General features: G+C 34.3%; 1 protein-coding gene across 1 annotated transcript in view; it reads left to right on the forward strand.

Annotated features, from left to right (window-relative positions):
• Positions 1-23,492, forward strand: part of PAN3 (poly(A) specific ribonuclease subunit PAN3) — a 125,173-nt gene that overhangs the window by 54,401 nt on the left and 47,280 nt on the right. The window contains 1 exon segment of the mRNA XM_028104644.2: positions 972-1,119. Coding sequence (XP_027960445.2) covers positions 972-1,119 — 148 coding nt within the window.

The following is a 23,492-nucleotide window of genomic DNA, read 5'->3' on the forward strand; positions in this document are numbered from 1 at the left end:
TTGCATCATGATTCAGTGTGTTTTAAACTTAGTTTATATGTATGCATAGAATGTGGGCTGAAGTGTGAACCATACTAAATTATGTTCTTGGCTGACCATTTGAAAGTTGAGTTCAAATGATATCATTAGTGTTAAGAGTGGTTGAATCTTTATTATGCTTAGGCATTTAGAATTTGAAATGGTTACTATTTCAGAAAAATTTACAATATTTATTCCATGTCGAAAAAATACAGGCCATTTATGAATTTGATATGCAGTCTCATAATGTTACAGTAGTTCTTAAAGCCTAAAGTACTATGCCACGTGAATATATAAAATGTGGCATAGTACAGCTGTGAAGAAAGTTTTTTTTTCCATGTAATCTCATAGTAAAATACTTTAAATTTAACAAGTTACATGTGATACTTGTGGGCATTGAAAGCATTGGGGCCTCTGTTAGGTTTTTCTTATATCTTGATTCCTCCCACCTTTTCCTTGTTTTTAAATGTTTTTCTTGTCTTTACTCTGTTAATTAAATATATGGCACCATATTATTGGGGAAATGTGTTAAGTGTTTTAAAAAAGGGAAATGATTAATTTTGGAATAAAGTCGCTTTTGACCTTTATCCTGGTAGAAGTGGTTTAAAGATATTAAACTTGAAACTTGTTGCTCAGTTTTGAGGTAGTCTCAACCTCCCAGTTCTCTAAAATGTGTTAGGATAGTTTGGTAATGATGCATATTTGACAATCAAATTTTACATGTTTCTGGGGTTAAATTCTGCAAATGAAATAATTAAAATCCTCAAAATTGATTAAAAATTTTTCTTCAAGAAATTTAATTATACCACTCCAAAATATGGAAACTAAAAACACTGTAAATCCTTTCAATAAAATATTTTACTCAGTAAATCATTGTACAATAATGCCTAGTAGATTCAGTGTCTTTTTTGGGCTTAAAGTGTGTTAACTTACTATATTTGATTTTTAAATAGACACCAAATCCTACTGCAAGCGAGTTTATTCCTAAAGGAGGATCAACCTCCAGGCTGAGTAACGTGTCCCAGTCAAATATGTCTGCCTTCTCTCAAGTGTTCTCTCACCCATCCATGGGAAGTCCTGCTGCTGCTGGATTAGCACCAGGTAAGTTGAGTAACTGTTTCCATTGAGTTCCAGATATCAAATCTGTAAGCACTTTTGCTATTAGTTTATCAAAACTGAAATTGTAAACTTGAATGATTCATAGTTGGACACATGATGAGTTTTATGTTTTCAGTTTTGGCACCATAGATCAAATGTATAGTTGAAAATTTTAAAACAAAATTTAAATATGAACAAAAATTATATATAAGCATGTTTAAAAGCACAAAAATAAATTTAAGGTAGAAAATGGTTTATTAGAAAAAATTACTTGGACTTTACTATTTCCCTATTTTTTCAAGTCAATAATAATGCCGTTTCACTCAAAAACTTCTGTAAAAGCATCAGAAATAGAATATTGATATGTATATATACTTCAAAGTCTCCCTTTTATAGTAAGTTTCTAAAAAAATAATTCTGTGTCATTCTAAATACAAGTTTAGATGTATTGCCTTTCAGGTGTTTGATTATAAATCTATAGTAGTCATTTTAAATTGGCTAAAGTATTATAAACAATAGTAGGAAAGAAATGTATTTAGGGGTCATCAAGGTAGAGAAAATAGTACTTTTCAATCATTTTTTTTCCAAGTTTACCCATAATGGCAGAAGAATTTGAATAAATGCACTTATACTCCATGGGTCCTGAGGTATAGTTCAGTGTGACCCTTCCAGAATCCTATTTTCTTTGAAGTCCTCTCTTTTATCTTAAATATTCATGCAAATTTTGCATTCTACTCTATATAGTAAAGTTATTTTAATATAAAAATATGAAAACTTTCTTAAATAACTTCACCCACCCCTACTGCTGTACCTTAATTAGAGAGTTAAGGTGTGGAGAATTATGTTGAATTTATAGTAAGTGCAGAGTAGGTTATCTTGTCTCTATATACTGCTTGAATTACTCACACGATTATATTTTTAGAACCTTTACTGGATAATCATCACTTGGTCTTGAATGTTTCAAAAGACAGAAATTGGATGCCATTGAAGCCAAAAAGTCTACCTAGATCAGTCTGGAACTAATATTGCCTCCAGGGCTTAATCCAGTTAGTAAGATTCATTGGTTTTGACACTAATATCGAAATCAAGGATCTTTATGAGATAAAGAATGAGAGTAGTACTGATATCTTTATGGAACAGAGCATCTTGTTTAGTATATAAAGTATGAGGCAGAATAACCTTGTGTTGCCAAGGATTTTATCAATGCCTCCTCCTGCCACCTTTTTCCTTCTTGCTCTCTTCTTTCCCACTCATCTCCCCTTCCCTTTTGACCTTTTCCCTCTCCCCTGTCTGCTTACCTTTTCTTCTACTTTGGCTCTTTTCAGGTTCAGTTAAATTTGTAAATATTTTCCCTTCTTCCCTAGAGAGCAGTGTCAGAATTGAATATCCCTGGTAGCCTAAAAGTTTTACTTGTAAGTAATATGCTACTATGATTTTTGTCCCATTGAGGTGTGTTCACATTGTTTACATGAGCATAATCTACATGTCAGCTATACATCTAAAATTTCTTAGAGATTGTCCAGACTTCTGAGCAGTGTTTATAAAGCACCCACAAGCATGGTATCCATATGCCAATCAGAAAACTTTGGCTCTCTTAAGGAAGTACCAGTTTATTTTGGCCTAACAGCACGTCTTCACTTATTTCAAAAGCAGTTATTTTGTTCACATCTTTGATCAGATTAGTTCAAGCTTGCCATTAAAAAAGTAAGCTTTTTAAATATTGAAGGAGTTAAAAATGTCAAAGGAAATTTTAGATCTTGAAAACAGAAAATTTATTAATGCTGCTTCTTTAAGCTCTTCAGTAGGGGTGGGTAGGTAGATGTTTCATTGTGTGTAGGTAGATGTTTCATTGGTCTCAGTTGGGTACCAACAACCTAAATTTAGGATAAACTTAATATAAAACATTAAATTAATGGAAAAACTATTTACTCTTACATATAGCTCTAACATTAAAATGGTCATTTTATTTCCTAATGAAAGTAATTACTGTCTGGAACCATTGGTAATGGGTCAGTATACATGTTATATGTATTCCTGAATCCTATTATTTAAAAATTTTTCTTCATTCAAATGAAAATCAACTAATAAGCTAAAGTATTTTCCACAAATACTGGAATGATGAATGGTTTTATATTTATTATTTCTTAATATTTTCTCTTTTAGTTAATGGCTTAACACTTTCTGGAGATGAACAAAGAAAAAAATTAAGTCTCCCTTCAGTGTCTTTCATCCCTTCTTATCCACAGATGTTTTTTTTTTCCCTCCCAAGGCCTAGGAAAGGTTTTGGTATTTCCACTTTAAAGTTGTAGAATCAAAAAGGTGGTAGAGTTTATTTACCTACCTTAGTGGCCATTTAATTTATCTTTAATGCTTCTTGTCTACTGTAGATATAACCTACTGATAATTTTCAGTTTATGAAGTTTCATTTTCGCTTTTTTTTCTGTTTTAGAAATTATTGCCCTTGAAAATATGTCAAATATCGTTTTTCTAAAAAAACATGAAACCTTAAATATTTTGGCACTCAGATGTAAACTAGAGTAATGTCATTTTCATTATATATGAAAAAATGCATTATTAAATATATCTTTTGACCAAAATTTGAAAATATTTGAGCAAAATTAAGTAGATAATTAGATTTTGAATTTCCTCAAATTACAAGGAATTAAAAGCATGCCTGGAACACAGTAGATTCTGAGTTAACCCTGAGTGAAAGTTTCTTCTTTAAAATGTGTTCTCATCACTTTTAAACCTGATGTGCATTTTTAAAAAGCTTTAATATAAAAAGTAAAACTTTATATAAGTTATTTGAATTTTTTCATAGCTAATTAGGTTTCAGAGGTATTTAAATTATTAAAAACATGCAGCACATGTTAAGTTTCCATTGAATTGTATACACAGCCACTTTCTTCTGCTTTAGGAATCAAGGATCTATAGGTTTAGTTGTTTTATGCACATTTAACCGAAGAACAGTAGCTTGCTACTTTCTAAGTATCTGCTATGAATAGTTACAGGAGTATTTGGGGTATGGCACTCAACTTGGACTTCACGGTCTTTGAGAACCCCTGTTGTTCTTTATTTGTAAACATAAACATATTTGTAAACATTTGTAAACACTCAACTTGGACTTCACGGTCTTTGAGAACCCCTGTTGTTCTTTATTTGTAAACATTCTTTATTTTTCTCTGGTCACAGCATGTATTATCCTCTGGAGATTCACAGACTTCGGAAAGTTAAGAACCACTGGCTTAACACATACTTAGCAAAATCTATTTCCAGAATGTGTTTTAGTAAGAATGTTTTGAAAGTTACAGATAAAGATCTATTTTTCTAGTAGCTCTTGCTTTAGGTGAAGTTTTTGAATAGATCTTTAGAAATGAAAATATGACTATAATAAGTATACAAAATGATAGTTTATGCCTTTTTTGTGCCATGAAAACTAATTTTATCATGAGAACTGATTGTTGAATTTTTTTTAATCAGAATTTTTCCTAAGAGTATTTTGAATTGATAGTAGACTTAGTAAACTAAGTTTTACTGTACTTTAATTACCTCAGTATTAACCATAGTCTGAAAGTGATTTTTAAGAGAGGTAGCAATGGGAACCTACATTTTGAGGGAGTTTACTGATACATTTGGTGGTTTAATGCACAGTTGTGACTCAGGATTTGAGCATCTCTTGTTCGTGTGTGGACACTTGCGAGGAGCAGAGACAGTTTTTGAATTTGAAAATGCCATCATTAATTTATAAATGAGAAAGAGAACCATTAGTGACTTCCAGTATTTTCAAAAATTCGTTTCTTTAAGATGAGGATGGTGCAGGCTTTTGGACCATTAGCCAAATTTTAATTTAAGTTATGGCAAATCTCAGATGACTGATTTGGGGAGAAGCATTTAACTATACTTACCATTATTGAATAATTGTATTCATTTGTTATAAATCTTATTGTAATAGTCTAGAAAAATCTAAAGAAAATACAGTTTTAGATCCAGTTTTTTGAAATAATCATTTCTTGTATATTCTTGAGGGTGCCGAATTGATGGGTAAAATTAGCTAATATTTATTTTTTGGCTTGGGCAAGGTGTGGGAAAAGGGGGACAGGAAAGGAAAAGGGGAAATTAATATTTTTTCATCATTGTTCTAAAATATTAAACTTCATATATTATAATTTTATGTATATATATCAATTGGTGCTACCTAAAAATAGTTCTTTATTTTTGTAATGTTGAGAAGTTTGAGTAAGGAGATTTTTTTCTTAAAGTTTTAGGCTAAAAAATAAAGTTCTGTGATTCATTAGCTCTGTGGCATTTCATATCATAGGCAAAGAAATGGAGGCTTAATTCGTTTCATTTACATAGTAGTTGGTTTGTGGAATAATCTGATACTGGTCATTGATTTAGGTGAAACTTTTTGGAGTCGACATAATTGAGCTTTGTGCCAGTTTAGAGGTGACATTCCTAACAGATTATCATCTTACTTCTTCTTAGTAATAAAGAATTCATTAGCTAAGCAAGGTAACTCAGTGTATATTTTAAGTTTGAATAAAAAGGAAAATTACATCTTTTGCTGAACTAAACTCTGTCTTGTCTGTCTTTTATCCGCTGGTCCTAGTTCTTTCTGTGTTGAATGGGGTAAATTCTTTTTCAACATGGTAGCCCTTTCAGATACTTTCTTTTTTGGACAAGTTGTACGTATGTGTGTATCCATATAACTGATCTATTTGTATGACTGAAAAACAAGAGAGAGGGCAAATTGGGATATACTGTTAAAATTAACAAATCATATAGGTCAGAAATCACGAACTCCTCTAAGTCATTATGGTTGGAACACTACTGTGGTTGAAATCAAATGCACAGATGTCTACCCCGCTAGCTGTATTACTGCTCTGATATCCAGCTACGGAGCGTATGTACCTGTGGGAAAATAGGAAACTCTGCTAATAGGATGAAGCTGTGGTCTTGCTGATGGTGAATATCTAAGTTCATATTTAAAATTTTACTGTGTATCTTAGGTGCTACATTACAATCACTGAAGGCATAAAAACTTCATAATCTATCATTTTAGATTATTTTATGTTTTGCTCAGTGGTATAATTACTAAAAATAAAATTATAAAAAATATTTATGTAATTCTTAAACATCACCAGTTCTATAGGATGTTACTCTAAGTAGATTTTCTTATAATTATTTTTCAGAAGTCCACTGTTAAATGAATTCCGTGGGTCAACCTAGTCAAGAAATTCTGCCATGAGTTTATTTTGATATTTCAGTCTGAATTGATTTCTCTGAATTACTTTTACTCTTAATAGCAGTAGGGGTAGTCTAGCATTAAAATATTCTTCTTTGTTTAAAAATATCAGTCTAGATTTCCTAAGCATATTATCAGTTCCCTAAGAAGAACCATTTCATTTCTTATCTAGCACAAACAGGCATATAGATGGTGCCTAATAAGTGCTTACTCACTTAAGCTTCATTTTTGTCTTGGGAAAAAAATGTTTTCATTGGTCAGTATCTCTTAAGTACAGTGAATTTTAATGATTTCATGAACATCTTTGAAAACTTCTAAAAACTGCAAATGTTCAAGAGACTATAGCTATTAATAGTCCTATAAGAACAGAAATGTGCCATTTGAAAGTTTGACTATATCAGAACTAGAGTCACTTTGTGTCCTGAGGTGCTAAAACATTCTTAAAATCAGTGAAAATATTTGTAAGTATTTTTTAAATTGCATGTTTCCATTTTTTGTAACTACTTTGTTTTTCAGGTATATTCTGCAGAACCAATCAAACTTTTCCAGGTTTTCTAACTGGGGAATACTTTCTACATTCAAAAATAAAATAAAAATTTATAGTTAAGATCAGGGGTCTCTGAGGTTTTTGTGAAGAGGACCTTTTCATTGCCCTGTAATGTTAAGCTCATCCTAGATGGAGACTGCTCTTTGTATGCATGTATATGGATACAGATGGTGCTGTCCCAGGGAAGATTACTAACAGTAGAACTGTAGAGCCATAACCGGGTTGGGAATGCCCGTGGGCCTGTATTCCCTTCCCAGTTGGGAATTTCAGGAAACTGAGGCGAGACGTTAATGGCGCAGAGGGGGATGTGGCTGCTGCAGCTGGCTTGGAGACCTGTCAGGTAAGGCTTAATAGCTACCAGTAGACACTCTCTACTGGTTGGGGAATCCCTGGTTAATACATCCTGTTAGGTTTTAGAGTTCCTGTTGTGGACTTCCTGTTTAAATCTCATGTATTGGCTAACACGTCCCTTACCTATGGGGTAGGGGCTGGATGGGAGCGGGTACGGGTTCCGTGCCACTCTGAGTTCAGTGATCTGCTACTGCAGCAACATCTCCTGCTGCTCTTCGGCTGCTTTCATTGAATCATGACATGATTGCCTTTGGAACGTGGTGCTGGTTATAATAAAATAGCTGTGTGGTTTTTGGCACACCCTTTGATCCCTGTGTTTTAGCACCTTTGTTTCTATAAGAAGATGATATTTGATGATTCCAAAAGTCTTTCTAATGTAAAATTCTATTGTTTTGTGGCACGTTGATCTGTAGGAGATAGGTACACTAAAAAGAAGCAGAAATGAACACAGTGATGAGAGAGAGGTAGCAGAAGGAGAGTTTGGTTTTTGTACTAGACTTAAAAGGGACTTTAAAAGGTACTGGACTTCCTTGACATTGTGTAAATGGAAAATCCCACCAGGGCTATATCATAGGTGGAGATGAGGGGGGTTTTGTTTCAGCAATATAAGATTAGCATCTGGGGTAAATCAGAGTGTTGTAGTGGTTCTGGATGAATGAGGCAGAGAGGGCATGTATTAGTTAAATGCCCAAGAACATTCCTGATTTCTAGCTGGATGTAGAGAGTTGGGAGTCAGCTCCTCCCGCACCCCCCCTTAAGTCCAATAGGTTGAGAGCTTGGGATCATTTCTTCTTTAACCTTTTGGCTCAGTGGTGCCTGGTGCATTGTATGTACTCAGTGAGGGAGACAGTGTGTGAATATAATTACTGTGCTGTGTGTTACGTGTTTAGTTAGGGATGGTCCTTTAATTCTATAGGAATGACATGAAAAGTGGCAGCCTCATCTTTTTTTTAATTTTAATTTTATTTTTGATAATTATTTTTTAATTTAAATTCAGTTACTTAACATAGAATGTATTATTTGTTTCAGGGGTACAGGCCTGTGATTCATCAGTCTTACATAATACCCAGTGCTCATTACAACACATACCCTCCCCAGTGTCCATCACCACATTACCCCATCGCCCTTCCCTCCAGCAGCCACTTCTATGTCTTGAATTTTCCCTGATTCTTCTCAGCCTGACTAGTCAAATTCATATATGAAAGCCACCTATTTTCTTACTCTTTTTTGCTTTTCAGATATGCAGTTTGAATAGAGCACGTGGGAAGGGTCTTAGAAAAGGAGAGGAATTAGAGATATACCTATTTTAAAACCCCCAGTGCACATAGGCTTGTAAAGCCTAAACATAAATACTAGCAAATAATCAAATGTGGACTGCATGTTTATGGTGATAATGTTTAGTTCTGGATTTTTTAGTCTTGATTCTCTTATACATTGACATGTCTGAAATGAGATGTTTTCTTGTGATTTCATAAATATCTTCCTGTATTTTAGATGTGGTTTCCAGATTTTAGATTGGTATTCCTCTAAGTAGTAACTAATAACTAATAGTCCCTTTGGGGGGTTTTGTGCCTTAAAGAAAACAGTATAGATCAATTGGATGTTAGTATAATTATTGTCCCCAAACTGCTTCCTAGGCTGTAATTACTGTGGATTGTAATCTTACTGCCCATTGTTTGTGATGTGGTGTTACGCTAACCTGCTGAAACAAACAGATCCAAACTGTAAGGGCTTCCTCACCTCACAAACACTTATTTCTTGCTTTTATAATAGTCCAGGGCAGATATTCAGGTTGTCTGAGATACTTTTTTCCGTGTAATCAGTTAGGGACCCAGATCAGGTGGTTTCTAGGCATCTCTCCAGGCAACTGGAAGAGGAGGAACATCAGTGGGATGTTGGTATGCGCAAGCCTGGAAGTTGTCTGGTATCCAGTGATGACTGTCCACCAAAATATGAACTTTGGTTTTTTTTAAGCAGTTAGGTTACATTTGCCAGTCTTCTTTGGATGTAAAATTTTAACAGTTGATCCTGGTTATCTCATGTATATACATTTTGGGGCACTATCTTATTTGTATCTTTGGTATCTAAAGAAATTGACAAAGAAGTTACAATAATTTATTTAGGATCACAGGAAATGGAGGTTTCCAGCATACTTGATTTTTTATTTATTTGCTTTTTTTTTTTTTTTTTTGGAGAGAAAGCATGCAAGCACATGTGGGTTGGGGAGAGGGGCAGAATGAGAGAGAGAAAGAGAGAGAGAATCTTAAGCAGGCTTCCACACTTAGCATGGAGCCCGATTTGGGGCTGGATCTCCTGACCCTGAGCTAATGGAGTTGGATGCCCAACCTACTGCTCCACCTAGGTGCCCCGCTTGATTTTTTTTAGTATCAGAAGCTTTATGGTTTTAAGTCGAAACTTGAGATTTTCAGCAATTTTTCATAGGTTTCCAAAATTTGTAGTACTCTGTTGCTTCAGATAAAATATAAGCTTTTTTTGGTGACTCATACTCAGCTTTGTCTGCCTCAGTGATCATATTGAACCAGAATCTAATTGATACCCTTTAGGTATCAGAGTTTGTAGAGCAGTTTGTTTCAAGTTATGTAAGTACTTAGATTCTTTACCCTTTCCATTGTCCTTTCATCCTAGTATGTTAGATTATAACACCTTAAAGGTAAGGCCTTTTTCTCTTGTTCTCTGAATCTGTTAAAGTGCTCCTGAATGGATATACTCAGGCAAGTTTATTTGAACCCTTTTACCGAGTTCTTAACTGGTTTTTTATTGATGACGGTGTTGTGCTGTTAGTATTCCTATCTTTAGGACAGTGGTTCTCAAATTTGAGAGTCCATCACAGTCACCTGGAGTGCTTGTTAAAAGCCCGCCTTCTGGGTCCCATTCTGAGTTCCTCGTTTCGTAGGTTTGGGTACTCTTCTAGTTTGTTTCCAGGTATTGCTGATAAGATTGCTTTCCCTGGAAAGCTGTTGTGAGACCCCACTGTTCTAGTGCTCTATGCTGTCTTCTTTCCCCAATTTTTCTTTTATCCCCTTTCTTTTCCTCCTCCTAATCTGCTGAGGACTGAGAACACAAACACATTTTTTTAATACTTTTTTTTTTTCCAAATAAGAAAAAGACTTTGAGTTAAGGATTGTTGCCTGTGAATAAGGTACATGGACTTCATCCTTCGAGACTAGTTTTTTTCCATTTCTTGGCTCTGTTCTGGATAACTGAAGTGATCAGATAAGTATCCATTGAATTAATTGTTACAGGGGTTACTGAAGCTCATTCAAGATCATAAACACAATTAAAAAAAATGGGTGATGGGGATTTCTTCCACCTCAGTAATGGTCATGGGACAAAAATAGTTTAATTATTGTAATACATTTAATAAAATGATGTTTATTCTGGCACCTGATAAGGACCATGGCTCTTTAAAATTTTAAATCCCGTGGATCATGAACCAGTAATCACATACCTTTTGTTTACATGTTACATTTTAATAGGTATGCTTTAAAGTTTTTGTGTAGAGGTCAACTAAATTGTTATGTTAGAGAAATAAGAGAGGTATTTATTGATTTTTATCACAACATTTTCTTGAAGTCAAAGTTCAATTTTTGTTTTAAATTTGGTATTAGCTTTTATTCATTGGAAAGAAATCCAAAGTTAAAATAACATTAATATTAACCTTACATTATTTTTGTGAATATCTGTAATTTTTTGTAATCAGACACACTTGTTTATAAACAGTGCAAACATGATTTGTCACTATGAATGAAGAGCACCATTTACTCATAAATATTCATTATCACTTGAGAATCAAAAAATGGTTCTTTTTTTTTTTTTTTTTTTTTCAGAGAGAGAGACACAGTGAGAGAGGGAACACAAGCAGGGGGAGTGGGAGAGGGAGAAGCAGGCTTTCCGTGGAGCAGGGAGCCCGATGTGGGGCTCGATCCCAGGACCCTGGGACCATGACCTGAGCTGAAGGCAGACACTTAACGACTGAGCCACCCAGGCACCCCGCAAAAAAATGGTTCTTTTGATCTAGAAGAGTTGGTTTTGTTCTGAAATACCTGTCCTCCTCCCATTTTGTTTTAACCCTTCGTTTAAATATAAATGTTGTGATTTAAAAGATTGCCACCATTGTAGAGGCTAGGAAAGATCCTACCATTTCAGATCATTAGTGCAAGTTTGGAGACAGGCAGGTCACTGTTTCTTCAGATATTCTGGTGATCAAATTAAGTTACCTGCTATACAGGCCAGAGGATATAGTTTTAAAATTGTTATTCAAACCTATACAGTGGTTTTTAAAAATGTAGATAAGTTATTAACATTTTCAAGGGTTTAGGCATTGTAGTTTACACATAGTTAATATTCTAATAATATTTGTCAAATTAATTAATGAAAACTCATGGAAATAAGGCTGTTGATAGAGGTAAGGGTGAAGGTAGGCCAAAGGGAGGACTACTATTTGTAAACATGGGAAGCAAAACAGATGTGCAGGCTATGGTCTCCATCAAATAGTATGTCAGAGTATGTGGTTGATAAAACTCAGGTTAAATTCCTAATACGAACTCACAGTGTTTGCCTAACTTTGGTAAAGGAGATTAAATAAATTTTTTGAGGAAGCTGTAGGGTACTTAATAGATTTGTCAATGCTTTTAGTGTTTCTAATATCCAGGTAGTCCAGATACTTTTTATCTCAAGTAAATAATCAGCCAAAATGAAGTAATGATTATATAAATCAGTTGCTAAAATTTTCTAGATGTTGAGGAGAAAACCAGAGATAGAAACTGAGTTGTATTTATTTTGGCCAAATCCATATGGCTTCTATTAAAGGTTATTTACATTAAGAAACAAAAAAGAAAGAAAACTTTTTGGAGGTGTTAAAACTTTTCATTTTTATTGTGTAATGTAGTGAAGAGAAAAATATTTGTACTTTTAATCAAATACAATTTTTGTAACTGAAATGTTAACCGTGATTCAGTATTTAGACATTTTTTTGCTTTCTCTTTATATTTTCCTAAAAGTAAAAATATTGCTGGTTCTTTATATACTTCTTAAAAGAATGAAAAAGAATACTTGTGATATTTTCATGGTCCTATTCAAATAATTTTTAGTTCAATTTTTTTTTTTTTGATGGAGTTTTTAAAAACAAGATTTAGGTTTCTTCTCACTAGTATATTAAAAGGCCTAAGGTGGGTACTGAAGGATGGCAGAATAAGAGTTAGAATCAGGTATACCGCAAGTACTGGAGGTTCTTTGAATCCAAGGTTCAGTTTACCTTGAATATAGATTTTGGAGACTTCAAGAATAGAAAACTGTTCTGTCACGTCTTTTAAAAAGCATTTCACTGGTAGCTGATGACTTGATTCTGTTCCCCTCTATGTGGGATGCCGTTGCATGTAGGATGTGAAGCTCTGCTACCTTCAATTAAAAAATTCTATGAAATACATACTTCACACACTTCATTGAGAATTTGATTTCCATAAACATAAAAACATCCACAAATTGAGATCGTATATGTATTAAGAATCAGAGTAAGTTTTTCGGTAAGGTATTTTTTATTAATTTAATTCGAGTTCTGGCATGAATAACCTTTAACCACAAAACTGTTCAAAATGCTCCCTTTTATCATGTTGGGTGAAAGCTGTAATCTGTTAGGAAAATAATTTATATGTAAGATCTAAGGTGAAATCATGCCTCTATTAAATATGGTCTGTGAATGTACATATTCCCTATCATTTCTATGGAATGGTTTTTAGGTTAGGCCCAGTCCAAAACTTTTACCTGAATTTTCAGGTTAGAATACTGTATTCTTATTTTTTTTTTCCTATTTGAGAAGGTTAACAGACCCAGAATGCATATTGTTAAACTAGAAAATGAGAATTTAAAACCAGTAATTTCAAATAAAGACAGATATATTGGTGTAATTGGAAGAATTGTAGACAGTAACTTTGGATGGTTGCTTTTAGTGATTCGGAAATAAAAACAAAGGGAGAAATTCTCTTAGTAATCTTATATACTTAAGTTATTAGTGATGAAATTTTAAAACAGTTTGAATAAAAGACACTGTAAATAGGATAGAGTTTTCTTTGATTTACAGTTCTATGTGTTTTTTTGTGTTAAATGCTTTTTATTCCATTTTATTACTTTGCACAGTATTATTTAAAAATTGGTTATGCATTTTAATCTCTTCTATAGAGCAGCAGGGATTTTTGTGATTTGCTCAACTGCATGGTTTCCTAATATTTTGGAAATTATGACTATCTTATTCTTGGGGTTGTGACTGCTTTCTTTTGGAGGAAAAATATATTGTGTGGCTTGGGTGCATTTTTTTTATGTTGCAAATTAATTTTGTGTATTGGACATTTTATCTATTCCTTGAGGAAGGTTGAGAGCTATCTCAGGGGTAGAAGTGAAGTAGGTTCTCATTATTTCACTGGCAAAATCAGATATATAGTTTTTCTTATTTACCTAATTCCCTGATGTGAGAGCTCTGAAGTTTTCCATCTGTATTTGTATAAAAAGAATATATTTGTAACTTAAAACTTTCATCTAATGAAAAGTAATTATTTATAATTTTGTTGCATTAAAATTTGGTAAAATAAATAACACATCTCCAGTTTTTTAAATTTTGAGAAATTGACATTTGGGAGTTTTGGTTCTCATACTTAACTTTTGGAGATATTTTTGTATGTACCTGTACTTACAGGACATAACTAGTAACCCCATGGGGGAATTGCTTGGAGAAACTTAAGCAGATGTTGAGACTTTGGTTTTATTATGAAGTTTTTACTATATTCAAACTGCGGTCAGTAGGAAATATGACACCTCCTCCCCGCCCCCCGAAAGGGGAAAGGTCTATTTTAAACATAATTGTGTAAAGTAATCTTTTTGTTTTGCCATTTTAATAATTTTGACTTTTATGACTAATATATAGTAATACAAAGTACTATTGCTTATGTTCGTAAAAATATTTGACTGTAATGTAAAAATATCTCTGACTGTAAAAATATTTACCTCATGGCCTCAGCCATTAATGCTAGAAAAAGCTACTGATTAAAATTGTGTGAAAATTAGCTTGAATCAGTGTTAATCTTTTAAAGATTAACTGAGGATGTGTATCAACATTTCCCAGGGTGTTTTTAAAAAAAATACGTGAGGAAGACCCATCCTAAACCTGCCATTCCTCACCCGGATCCTCCCTTCCTTTCCCCTCCAGTTCTGCACATGTCTGTTTTTAGACAGCTGATCTGGCAATTCCAGTGTCCATTTCTGGTTAGGAACCAGTGCTTTAAGGGGTTAGGGACAGTGGAGAAGCAGCAGTCTTCTTACAGTGGGGCAGAGCAGGACTTTTTCCTCCCTCAGATACTGTGTTACATGTATTTATGATTAAAAGAAAATATTAATGTGTTCTAAAATTTTTCATTTTTTGGAATTTTGATATGATTATTATGGAACTATTGAGGGTGTGCATATGAATGTATACTTTTTATAACGTTATAAAAAATTGTAGGTAGCAAGAATCCTAAACTGTTTAATTCATTTCCCCAGCTTCATTTCCCTCTTAAGCTAACTAAGCCATTTGAAAATCTCTTAATTACCTTAGAAGAATAGTCCTTACTTCCCTTGGTACTTCAGTTCATTTCAGAATTTATTAATTATTCTGTATTGCATTTGCGGAGTTAAGGCTTTTTCTTATCAGGGCTTTTATGAAGTGGGTAAACCTATCATCACCGTCTGAAAGATGCTTGAGTAAGAAACTTAAGATTCATCTTTGCTCTCTTCCCTTCACTATCCACAGCCCGTTGATGAGTAATCCAGTCAATTCAGTTTGCGTATGATATCTCTAACATACACTGCCCGGTTCCTAGACTAGGCCATGATAGACTAATTGGTCTACCTCTGCAGTTCATTTCCCATTTAAAAGCAAAAGTAATCTTAAATATAAATGAGGTCATGGCCTTCTAATCGTTAGTAGAATAAAATCCAAGCTTCTTACTATGGCTTACCTAATTCATGTATTGTATACTTGTCTAAATCTCCCCCGTCCACTCTCTCCTCTCCATTGTGTATTCAGTTACAGCCATGCTGGCCTTCCTCAGATATGTCAAGCTCCTTTTTGGCTCATGCTCTCTGCATATGTTGCTCCACCTGTTCTTTCTGTGACTGGTTCTTTCCTTCTCTTAGGTGTCAGCTAAAATGTCACAAAGTCTTTGACTAATTTAAAGGACATTTCCCACCATTATTTTCCTCATGTTGCCCTGTTTATTTCCTTATCAGAACTTATTACAATTTGAAGTTTTATTTTTGTTTAAATTAGGATGAGTGGTCCTATTTATGCCCATTGGCATATAAACTCTCTTGTGGCAGAAACTATGTTTAGATGCCAAGTGAGTATTTTTAGAATTAAAACAATTGAAGATAACTAAAGACTGCTGCTTTCTTTTCTGATTAAATAAGCCTCATCCCTTTAATTCTACCTCATGGAGAACCTACTGTGTTATAAAGTACACATCCTATTTGAGAATATGTATTTGAACATGGTCAGCTGCCCCCCACACCCGCCCCCGCCAGTCTCTGTGCCTTTGCTTATGACCTTACTCTGCCTGGAAGGCTTTTCAGTTTCTTGAGATCTTGCCTGTTTTTCATTGATTAGGTCAGATGCCTCATTTTCTTTCCCCAAAGCCATTTCTACCTCTCTGGTCATTCTTCTCTGGGCTTCTATAGGGCTTGAGTATCTCACAATATATTTTTAAAATTTCGTCTCTGTTTTGGAGCACCTGGGTGGCTCAGCCGGTTACTGTCCAACTCTTAATTTCAACTCGGGTCAGGATCTCAGGGTCATGAGATCGAGCCATGCGTTGGGCGCCACGCTCAGTGGGGAGTCTTCTTGAGATTCTTTCTCTCCCTCTCATGCTCCCCCTCACCCTGCTCACTCACGCATGTGCTCTCTCGCGCTCTCTAAAGTAAATCTTAAAAAAAAATAAAAATTTGCCTATGTTTTATATACATTTTCTCCACTAAAGTTAAGTGCTTCTTCTGGAGGCATTTATAACATTTTACCCATTATTGTGATCTCACATGGAGACCTAGAGTAAATTTTTAAATTGGAAAATTTTGAGCACTTTAGTGGGCTTTATTTATGATAGAGTGTGAACTTCATGAGATTGGGACTGGGTCTTATTTCTTGAATTCCTGGAACCTTGCTCAGTGCCGGATCTCACGCAGTGGTTCCAGTAAGCTTTCATATGTAGTTACAGATTAATCTGTGGTGCTTCCAAAATACAGCTTTCCCTGCCCCATCTAAGATCTCCTGAATCAGAAACTACTCATTTGGAGCAATGGCCTTTGTATTTTTAAAGATTTCACAGGAGATTCTGATATCTGCCCTTTGACTTCTAAAAAAAAAAAGTTCAAAATGCCAGAAAATTTTAAGAAAGGTGAGATTTTATCTGATTTGAATGAGGATGTCCAGGCAAGAAAGGTTCATGGAAAAGGAAATACTGGAGATGGGTTTTAAAGGATGGATAGGATTTCTTCAAACGTTTTAATCACAGTTGAGAATCTGTGAAGTTGTTGTTTTTGTTGTTTTTTCTGTTTGTTTCAACCAGTTGAATAGCATAATCTAGAAATGCTCTCACTCAGTTAGTGAACTTTAAAAAGTATTTCAACCCGATAGTTGGAAGACTGAACAGATGTGAAGAAAATCTCAGGTGTGTTATTGAAGCATAGGCTTGAAGCTTTTCTCTTCTGTTGGAACACGTGTTCCCTTTAAATGCTGATTGTGAGGAAGTCCATGGAGTTTCCTTGGAGAGACTAGGTTAGGGCAGGGTGTGTTTTTGTTTTTGTTTTTAACCAGTTGGCACTTTGTTTTGTTTTCTTAAAACAAGCTGTGTGTTGGTACCAGCATGCAGTCATTCCATATGACAATTTAAATGACTATCATTAGCTCCTATGGATAATTCTGTTTCTACTCTGTAGGCTCTTAGTCACTGCTTTTGTTATGTAGAGTGTCTTTTTCACTTATCTTTTCAAAGAAATACCCCTGAAATCTACCATTTGTGTGATGCGTGTGATGTGCTGTTTCATCTCTGAAATATCAGAAGAATGGGATTTCATTTTTTAAAATTGCTAGGCAAGGGGTGCCTGACTGGCTCAGTCGGTAGAACATGTGGCTTTTGATTTCAGGGTCATGAGTTGGGGCCCCACGTTGGGTGTAGAGATTACTTAAAAATAAAATCTTTAAAAAAATAAAATTGCTAGGCAAGTGCAAAAGGTTAGATTGGGCAGGAACTTGGAAAAATTAATGAAGAATGGCACTGAGATAGATACCTTTTCCATATATTTAAAGTACCTAGTACCTCTCAAAATCTTTACCAGTTTTGTTTGCCATTAGCACTCCAGAGTTTGGCACATTGTGTTTTGAGAGTTGTGAGAATGTGGGGAGAGGAGATAAGACTGTAAAGGTGGTTTGGAGTACAGATAACAGGAACTTCCAACTCAGCAGGCATCAGAAACTAAAGACTTAATTACCATTTCTGCCCCTGGGGGACCTGTGAACCAGTAATACCAAGCCTTAATTAGAGCTCAGAACAGTGGTTTTCAAATATTGTTTTAAAGCAGCATAATGCTTGTGAAGTCCATATACAGTCTCCAAATCTAAATTTATATAAAGTTGATAAAACTGGCATTTATAGGGTCAGGTTTTAAAAATTTATTCATGAAGTTATTCAATGAGAATAACAAGTCTGTGTGGTACTTTGTTGAACACAATAGCTTGAAATTGGTGGGTAAAGGATAATAATTACTCTTTGTTCCTCAATCTCCTTTTCTGTTTTCTATCATATAGTAACATGAGAATCATAATTCATATGTAAGTTGAGCTCTTATTCAACTTTGTATGAGTACCTGTGCATTTAAATAAAGATTACTCCAGAATCACTACCTTCCTAATACAAAACCCATATATATATATACACACATATATATATATGTGTGTATATATATATATATATGAAGAGAGAACGGTAACAGGAGAGAGAGGCTTTATTCTGGGATCTCCATGAAAATACTGTAATCCAATACAAACTAAGTATGTTGGTGATAATCTCCAGTATGCTAAAAATGAATGCATACTATTTGGACCTGCATTTATGATTTTATTATTGATTTAATAAATATTGAAAAAATAGATAAAAGATTTTCAAATCAAGAAATTTACACAACCCTGAAGCTTTTCTGGAAGCCTAGGGTTTTACTTGATACAGTTTGAAAACCACTGGCCCAGAAGGCCTATTTTTCAATAGGAGGGAACTTACTTACTTACCTAAGGAATCTGGGAGGGTTAGAGCTTTTTTTGAATTGAGATTCTTCATCTGAACCACAGAATACGGACAATGATTTGAGTGACTATTTTGTGTCTTAGCTCATTAGGGCTTAACTCAGTCTCTGAGAAAGGCTGGGAAAGTGAGGAATCAGTAAGACTTTAAAGCCAAACCAAAGCAGAAAACTCCGCAAATTACCAAAGTGTCAGATCCTTATATGCAGATGAACAATTTTCAAGGCAGTGTATTGATATTACTAGTTTTGTCCTCCATAAATCTGAGCTCTCAGGCACTGAGATTCTTGGTTTGAGAATCAAGAATTTTCATATTACAACTTGGAAATGGCAAGGGAAAGATTGGGATTAGAATTTTTCCCACACTTGAATGAATAAATAATAGAATTAATAAATTTTTTAAAAAATGAAAAGTATTGGTCACCTTCATGATTCTTTCTGGAGACAGTCTTGAGTAACATATTTGTTTTATGAAAGTCTTTAATTCACATGAAAGGACAAAATGACATTTCTGTGTTCTGAAATTAGCTTGAGCTCTCTGGTTGCCTTTCTTACTGAGTTTTTTGCCTCCCTTTTCCATAGTAGCATGACTGTAGACAAAACCCCTAACTCCTGAAGTGGAAAGGCCCCTCGTTTTGTTGTGGTATATCTTGAAGCTCAAAGGCTGTGCATGTTGATTTTTTGGTTTTAGAAATAATAGGAAGGCAACCCACTATTGCCAAGTCCTGAAACAGAACATTTTACTCTTTTTGTCTTTTGATTTAGAATATTTTCTCTAACTACTGAATGAAGACCTTGCATTTAAGGAATTATGTAAAACTTCACTGGTTTTTTTTATGTATGGCTTTAAGCAAAGCTACCCTAAGACATGTAGACTACTTCTGGTTGGCGACATTTAATTCCCCCCCCCCCACTTCACTGTTTCTTGGGCACGCGCGCGCGCGCGCGCACACACACACACACACACACAAATCAGCTCTTCAAAAATCAAAACAAAACAACAGCTTTGTCCCTTGGAATACTTTTCATTTTATATACCCTGTAAATTTCTTCTTGAGTGAGAAACCATATGGTTTGTGTGATAGCTTTTCATGTAAGCTTTTTTATCTATTTAACGTTTCTTTGCTGTAACTGAGTGAAAGCTTTAACCAAGACCTGCCTATGGCACATAGCTGCCTTCAGTTTATTGGCTACTTCTCTAGTTGAAAGGAAGTTGAACTATTTTTTGGACCCAATAAGTTGTCCTTTCCACTTGGGTGTTGAAAGAGCTTATGAGCAGTAGCTGTTCTGATTTTTGTTGGTTGTTTTCTCTAGGGAACAAGCTACCCTCTGAGTCAGCACTGGACTTGAAGATAAATCCTACAATTCATGAAACTGACTGATTCGACTAAAGGATGGATAGTTTGGGCAGCGTTGGACAGCTCTATGAGGGGTCTGTTGGTTTAACTGTGAAGGGATTGTTGAGTTCAGCAACTTTTAATTCCCCTAATCATAAGGGGTTGCTGTTGTGAAAACAGGGTTTGTGAAGGAATCAGTTCTGGCAATTAACATCAATATCCTTATTGACTCCGTTTTCATTTTATCACCACACTTCATGGAACAATTCTTTAAAGTTTTACTGCTACTTGTTGCCAGCAAGAATTAGTACACCCCCACGAGGTCAGCATAGGATTTTGCTGAATCCAAGTACCCTTTTTTCACATGGGGTTATAAACATTTCTTTCAAGTAAACCTTTTGGCATTTGGGTTGTTTCATCTTTGCAAAGGTAGTGTGCATTTGTGGTGTGAAACTTTTAGGACTAAATTGAACTTAATTTGATTAGTGTATATTTTACTAGATCTGTGAGTAATTTACATTTTGGCTTATGGTTAATATTGTGATATGCTTTTGATAATTACCAATTTTTGCCTTAAAAAGTACAGTATTTTTTGGTATCAGTCTTCAAGGAAATGAGAATAATTACAGTGTTTAAATAAATGGATTTTAAAATCTGAAACCGTGAGGGATTTAAGCTACAGAAGGAAAATATTTCTTATCCTAATATTCTAGGCCATAATAAATTTTGCAGGAATACTGTGGATTGTCTTTTTGGAGGCTTTTAAAAATAGGGTATGGCATGTCATTGGGAATATTTTGGCCAAATGTACATCTGTGCAGTAACACACATAATCTTGTGGTTTAGGATTGCAAATATATTTATTTTAGTCATTTGAAAGTTAGCATGATTTAAAATATATAAAATAATGGGGCTTTTCCTAGCCAATATTTTGGTTCACTGCTGAATATCTTTTATTGTTTAGGCTAGAAGCGCAAATGATCATCTATCATGTCGGAGTTTGGAAAATTGGGCTATGTAGACAGTGAGCTTTTATACAGTTCAGCTTCAGGTTCATTAGCTGCATAATTATTTTGACTTTAAGCATGGTACTTTTAATTACAAACATTTTTAGCCGGTTTTGATAATTATTTGCAAAACTTAATTTGATGGGATGATGAAATTATTATGCGGAAAGAGGAAAGCCTATTATCTTAGCTATTACTTCCTAATTCTGTTGCTTTTTGGGTGCTGGTTTGTTTTATTTTGTACAGTCTGTTTGAGGATTAGATCCACATTTAAAATATACACATGCCTGTATGATGGTTGTCTCAGTTAACATGTTTATTTGAAAGTTTTCTTACCTCAGTTTGTGACTTAACATTGATGGTAAAATGTTTCCAAATTAAAATTTAATAAAATAGACTTTTTTACTTGATGGCAAGATCTTGAAGGATTATTGCTGTTAGTCCCCTTGTTTGGCAGAAAAGTGATCAAACCATAATCTAGATTTACCATATTTTCCTAGATTCTCAGATGCCATATATTATAAAATGCATCCTATCAGTTTAATAATAACTTTGGGGGGGGGAGAAAAATTATTGTCACTAGATATATAAATTTTAAAAAATCTTTAATAAAGAAAATAACCCAGACATCCATATTGCTAGGATTCTTCAGAAACTTTGATTTCTGATAGTTTTTAAATTCAATACCTTCTGAATCACTCTTGTTGTAGCAGTTATACATGGCTTCATAGTCCCATATTTCTTTTCATAGTACCTAAACCTTTAGGACTGATGGTATCATTTTAAGACTTACTGTAGAATTCCAGAAACTTTAACAGATAAATATTTTTAATTGGTTGCATCGTCCTCTCCTCCTTTAATATTTTATATTTGACAGGGAGAAACTTGACAATTCTGCCTTTAACCATGTTTTTCTCTTTATACTATAACTTTTCCTTCTAGGTACATTACTTTTATGTAGTCATTAGGGATTTAAATTTAGGTTAAATTCAACAGCATGAGTACTACACCTGAGCTGTATTAGCACTCAAGGGGCCTAGATTCTAGTTTCATTTCTATGATCACTGAATTTATATGACTGAACAAATCACTGAGCGACTCTGGGCCCGTTGTCTGATTTGTAAAAAGAGAGAAAAAGCTTAGTCTACTTCTGGCTAAAAATTGGAAATTATAAAATATTTTCTTCAAACTATTGACAAGTTCGTGAAGTAGATTCTTACATATCTTTAGTAGATAATTAAATAGATTCTTAAATTATCTTTAAGAAGATAATTATAAGTTTAAGGGTGACTCAATGGGGTGATTATCATGAAATGAAAATATTGACTAGGATTTTTCTAAATTTAGGATTTTTAAATTTCTATATTCTTTTATTATAAGGCAATATAGATGATGACTTTAATATTTGTGCAAACAAGCTTATGCTCAAGGTTATTCAGAATGTAAACTTAAATCGATTTTATTTTCAGTAACATTACTAATTATTTAAATAGCTTTTCTGGATGCCTCGGATGGTTAAGCATCTGCCTTCGGCTCAGGTCATGATCCCAGGGTCCTGGGATCCAGTCCCGCATCGGGATCGAGTCCCGCATCGGGCTCCAGGCTCCTTGGGAGCCTGCTTCCCTCTCTCCCTCTCTCTCTCTCTCCCTCTGTCTCTCATGAATAAATAAATAAAATCTTTAAAAAAAATAGCTTTTCTGTATTTCCTAACTGGATCAAATAACCATGTCATGAGAAAAATTTTAGTTCACATTATAACGCATCACTTATAATGAGCTATTTCCCCTAAAACCATTCTTAGCACCTTAATAGACTTTAGTTGATTGACAGTATTTTCTCTAACCTTCAAATTGCCTTTTTTTTTTTTAAAGATTTTATTTATTTATTTGACATAGAGATAGAGAGAGAGCACAAGTAGGCAGAGAGGCAGGCAGAGGGAGAGGGAGAAGCAGACTCCCCGCTGAGCAGGGAGCCTGACGCGGGGCTCCATCCCAGGACCCTGGGTTCATGACCTGAGCCGAAGGCAGACGCTTAACCAACTGAGCCACCCAGGTGCCCCTGCCTTTCGGTTTTTAAAAAGTTACTTCATCTATTAAAAAGTTGAATCATAGTGTTATCTTTTAAAAAGCAGCATATATGTGTATGTTCTGTTATATATATATATATATATATATGTATAACTGTTATATATGTGTGTGTGTATATATGTATATATATATATTTATCTTAACTAGGATTTAGGGTGATTTCTTAGGATACTTTCTAGAACTAGAATTTCTGGGATAAAGGCTGTGAATAGTTTTTAAGCTACTGAAGCTGAAAGCAGCTACTTTTATTTATGATGCATATACCAAATCATAGCCTAGATGATCCTCTGTAGGATTCCTCAGAATCCAGCAATTATTTACTAAGTATAAAGTATTGTTTCATAATCTTCTAATGTTTAAATAAGTAAACTTTTTGAATGCGTTCTATAATTTTTGTATGCTAGAAGCTAAGAAAATATGACTTCTCTATTGATATTACGAAGTCTTTTCTATTTAATGTTAGTAGC

Source organism: Eumetopias jubatus, unplaced genomic scaffold (assembly GCF_037043125.1).
Source record: "Eumetopias jubatus isolate StellerSeaLion01/CBP00866 unplaced genomic scaffold, mEumJub1_p1.0 scaffold_3, whole genome shotgun sequence".
In the NCBI taxonomy this organism is placed as follows: Eukaryota; Metazoa; Chordata; class Mammalia; order Carnivora; family Otariidae; genus Eumetopias; species Eumetopias jubatus.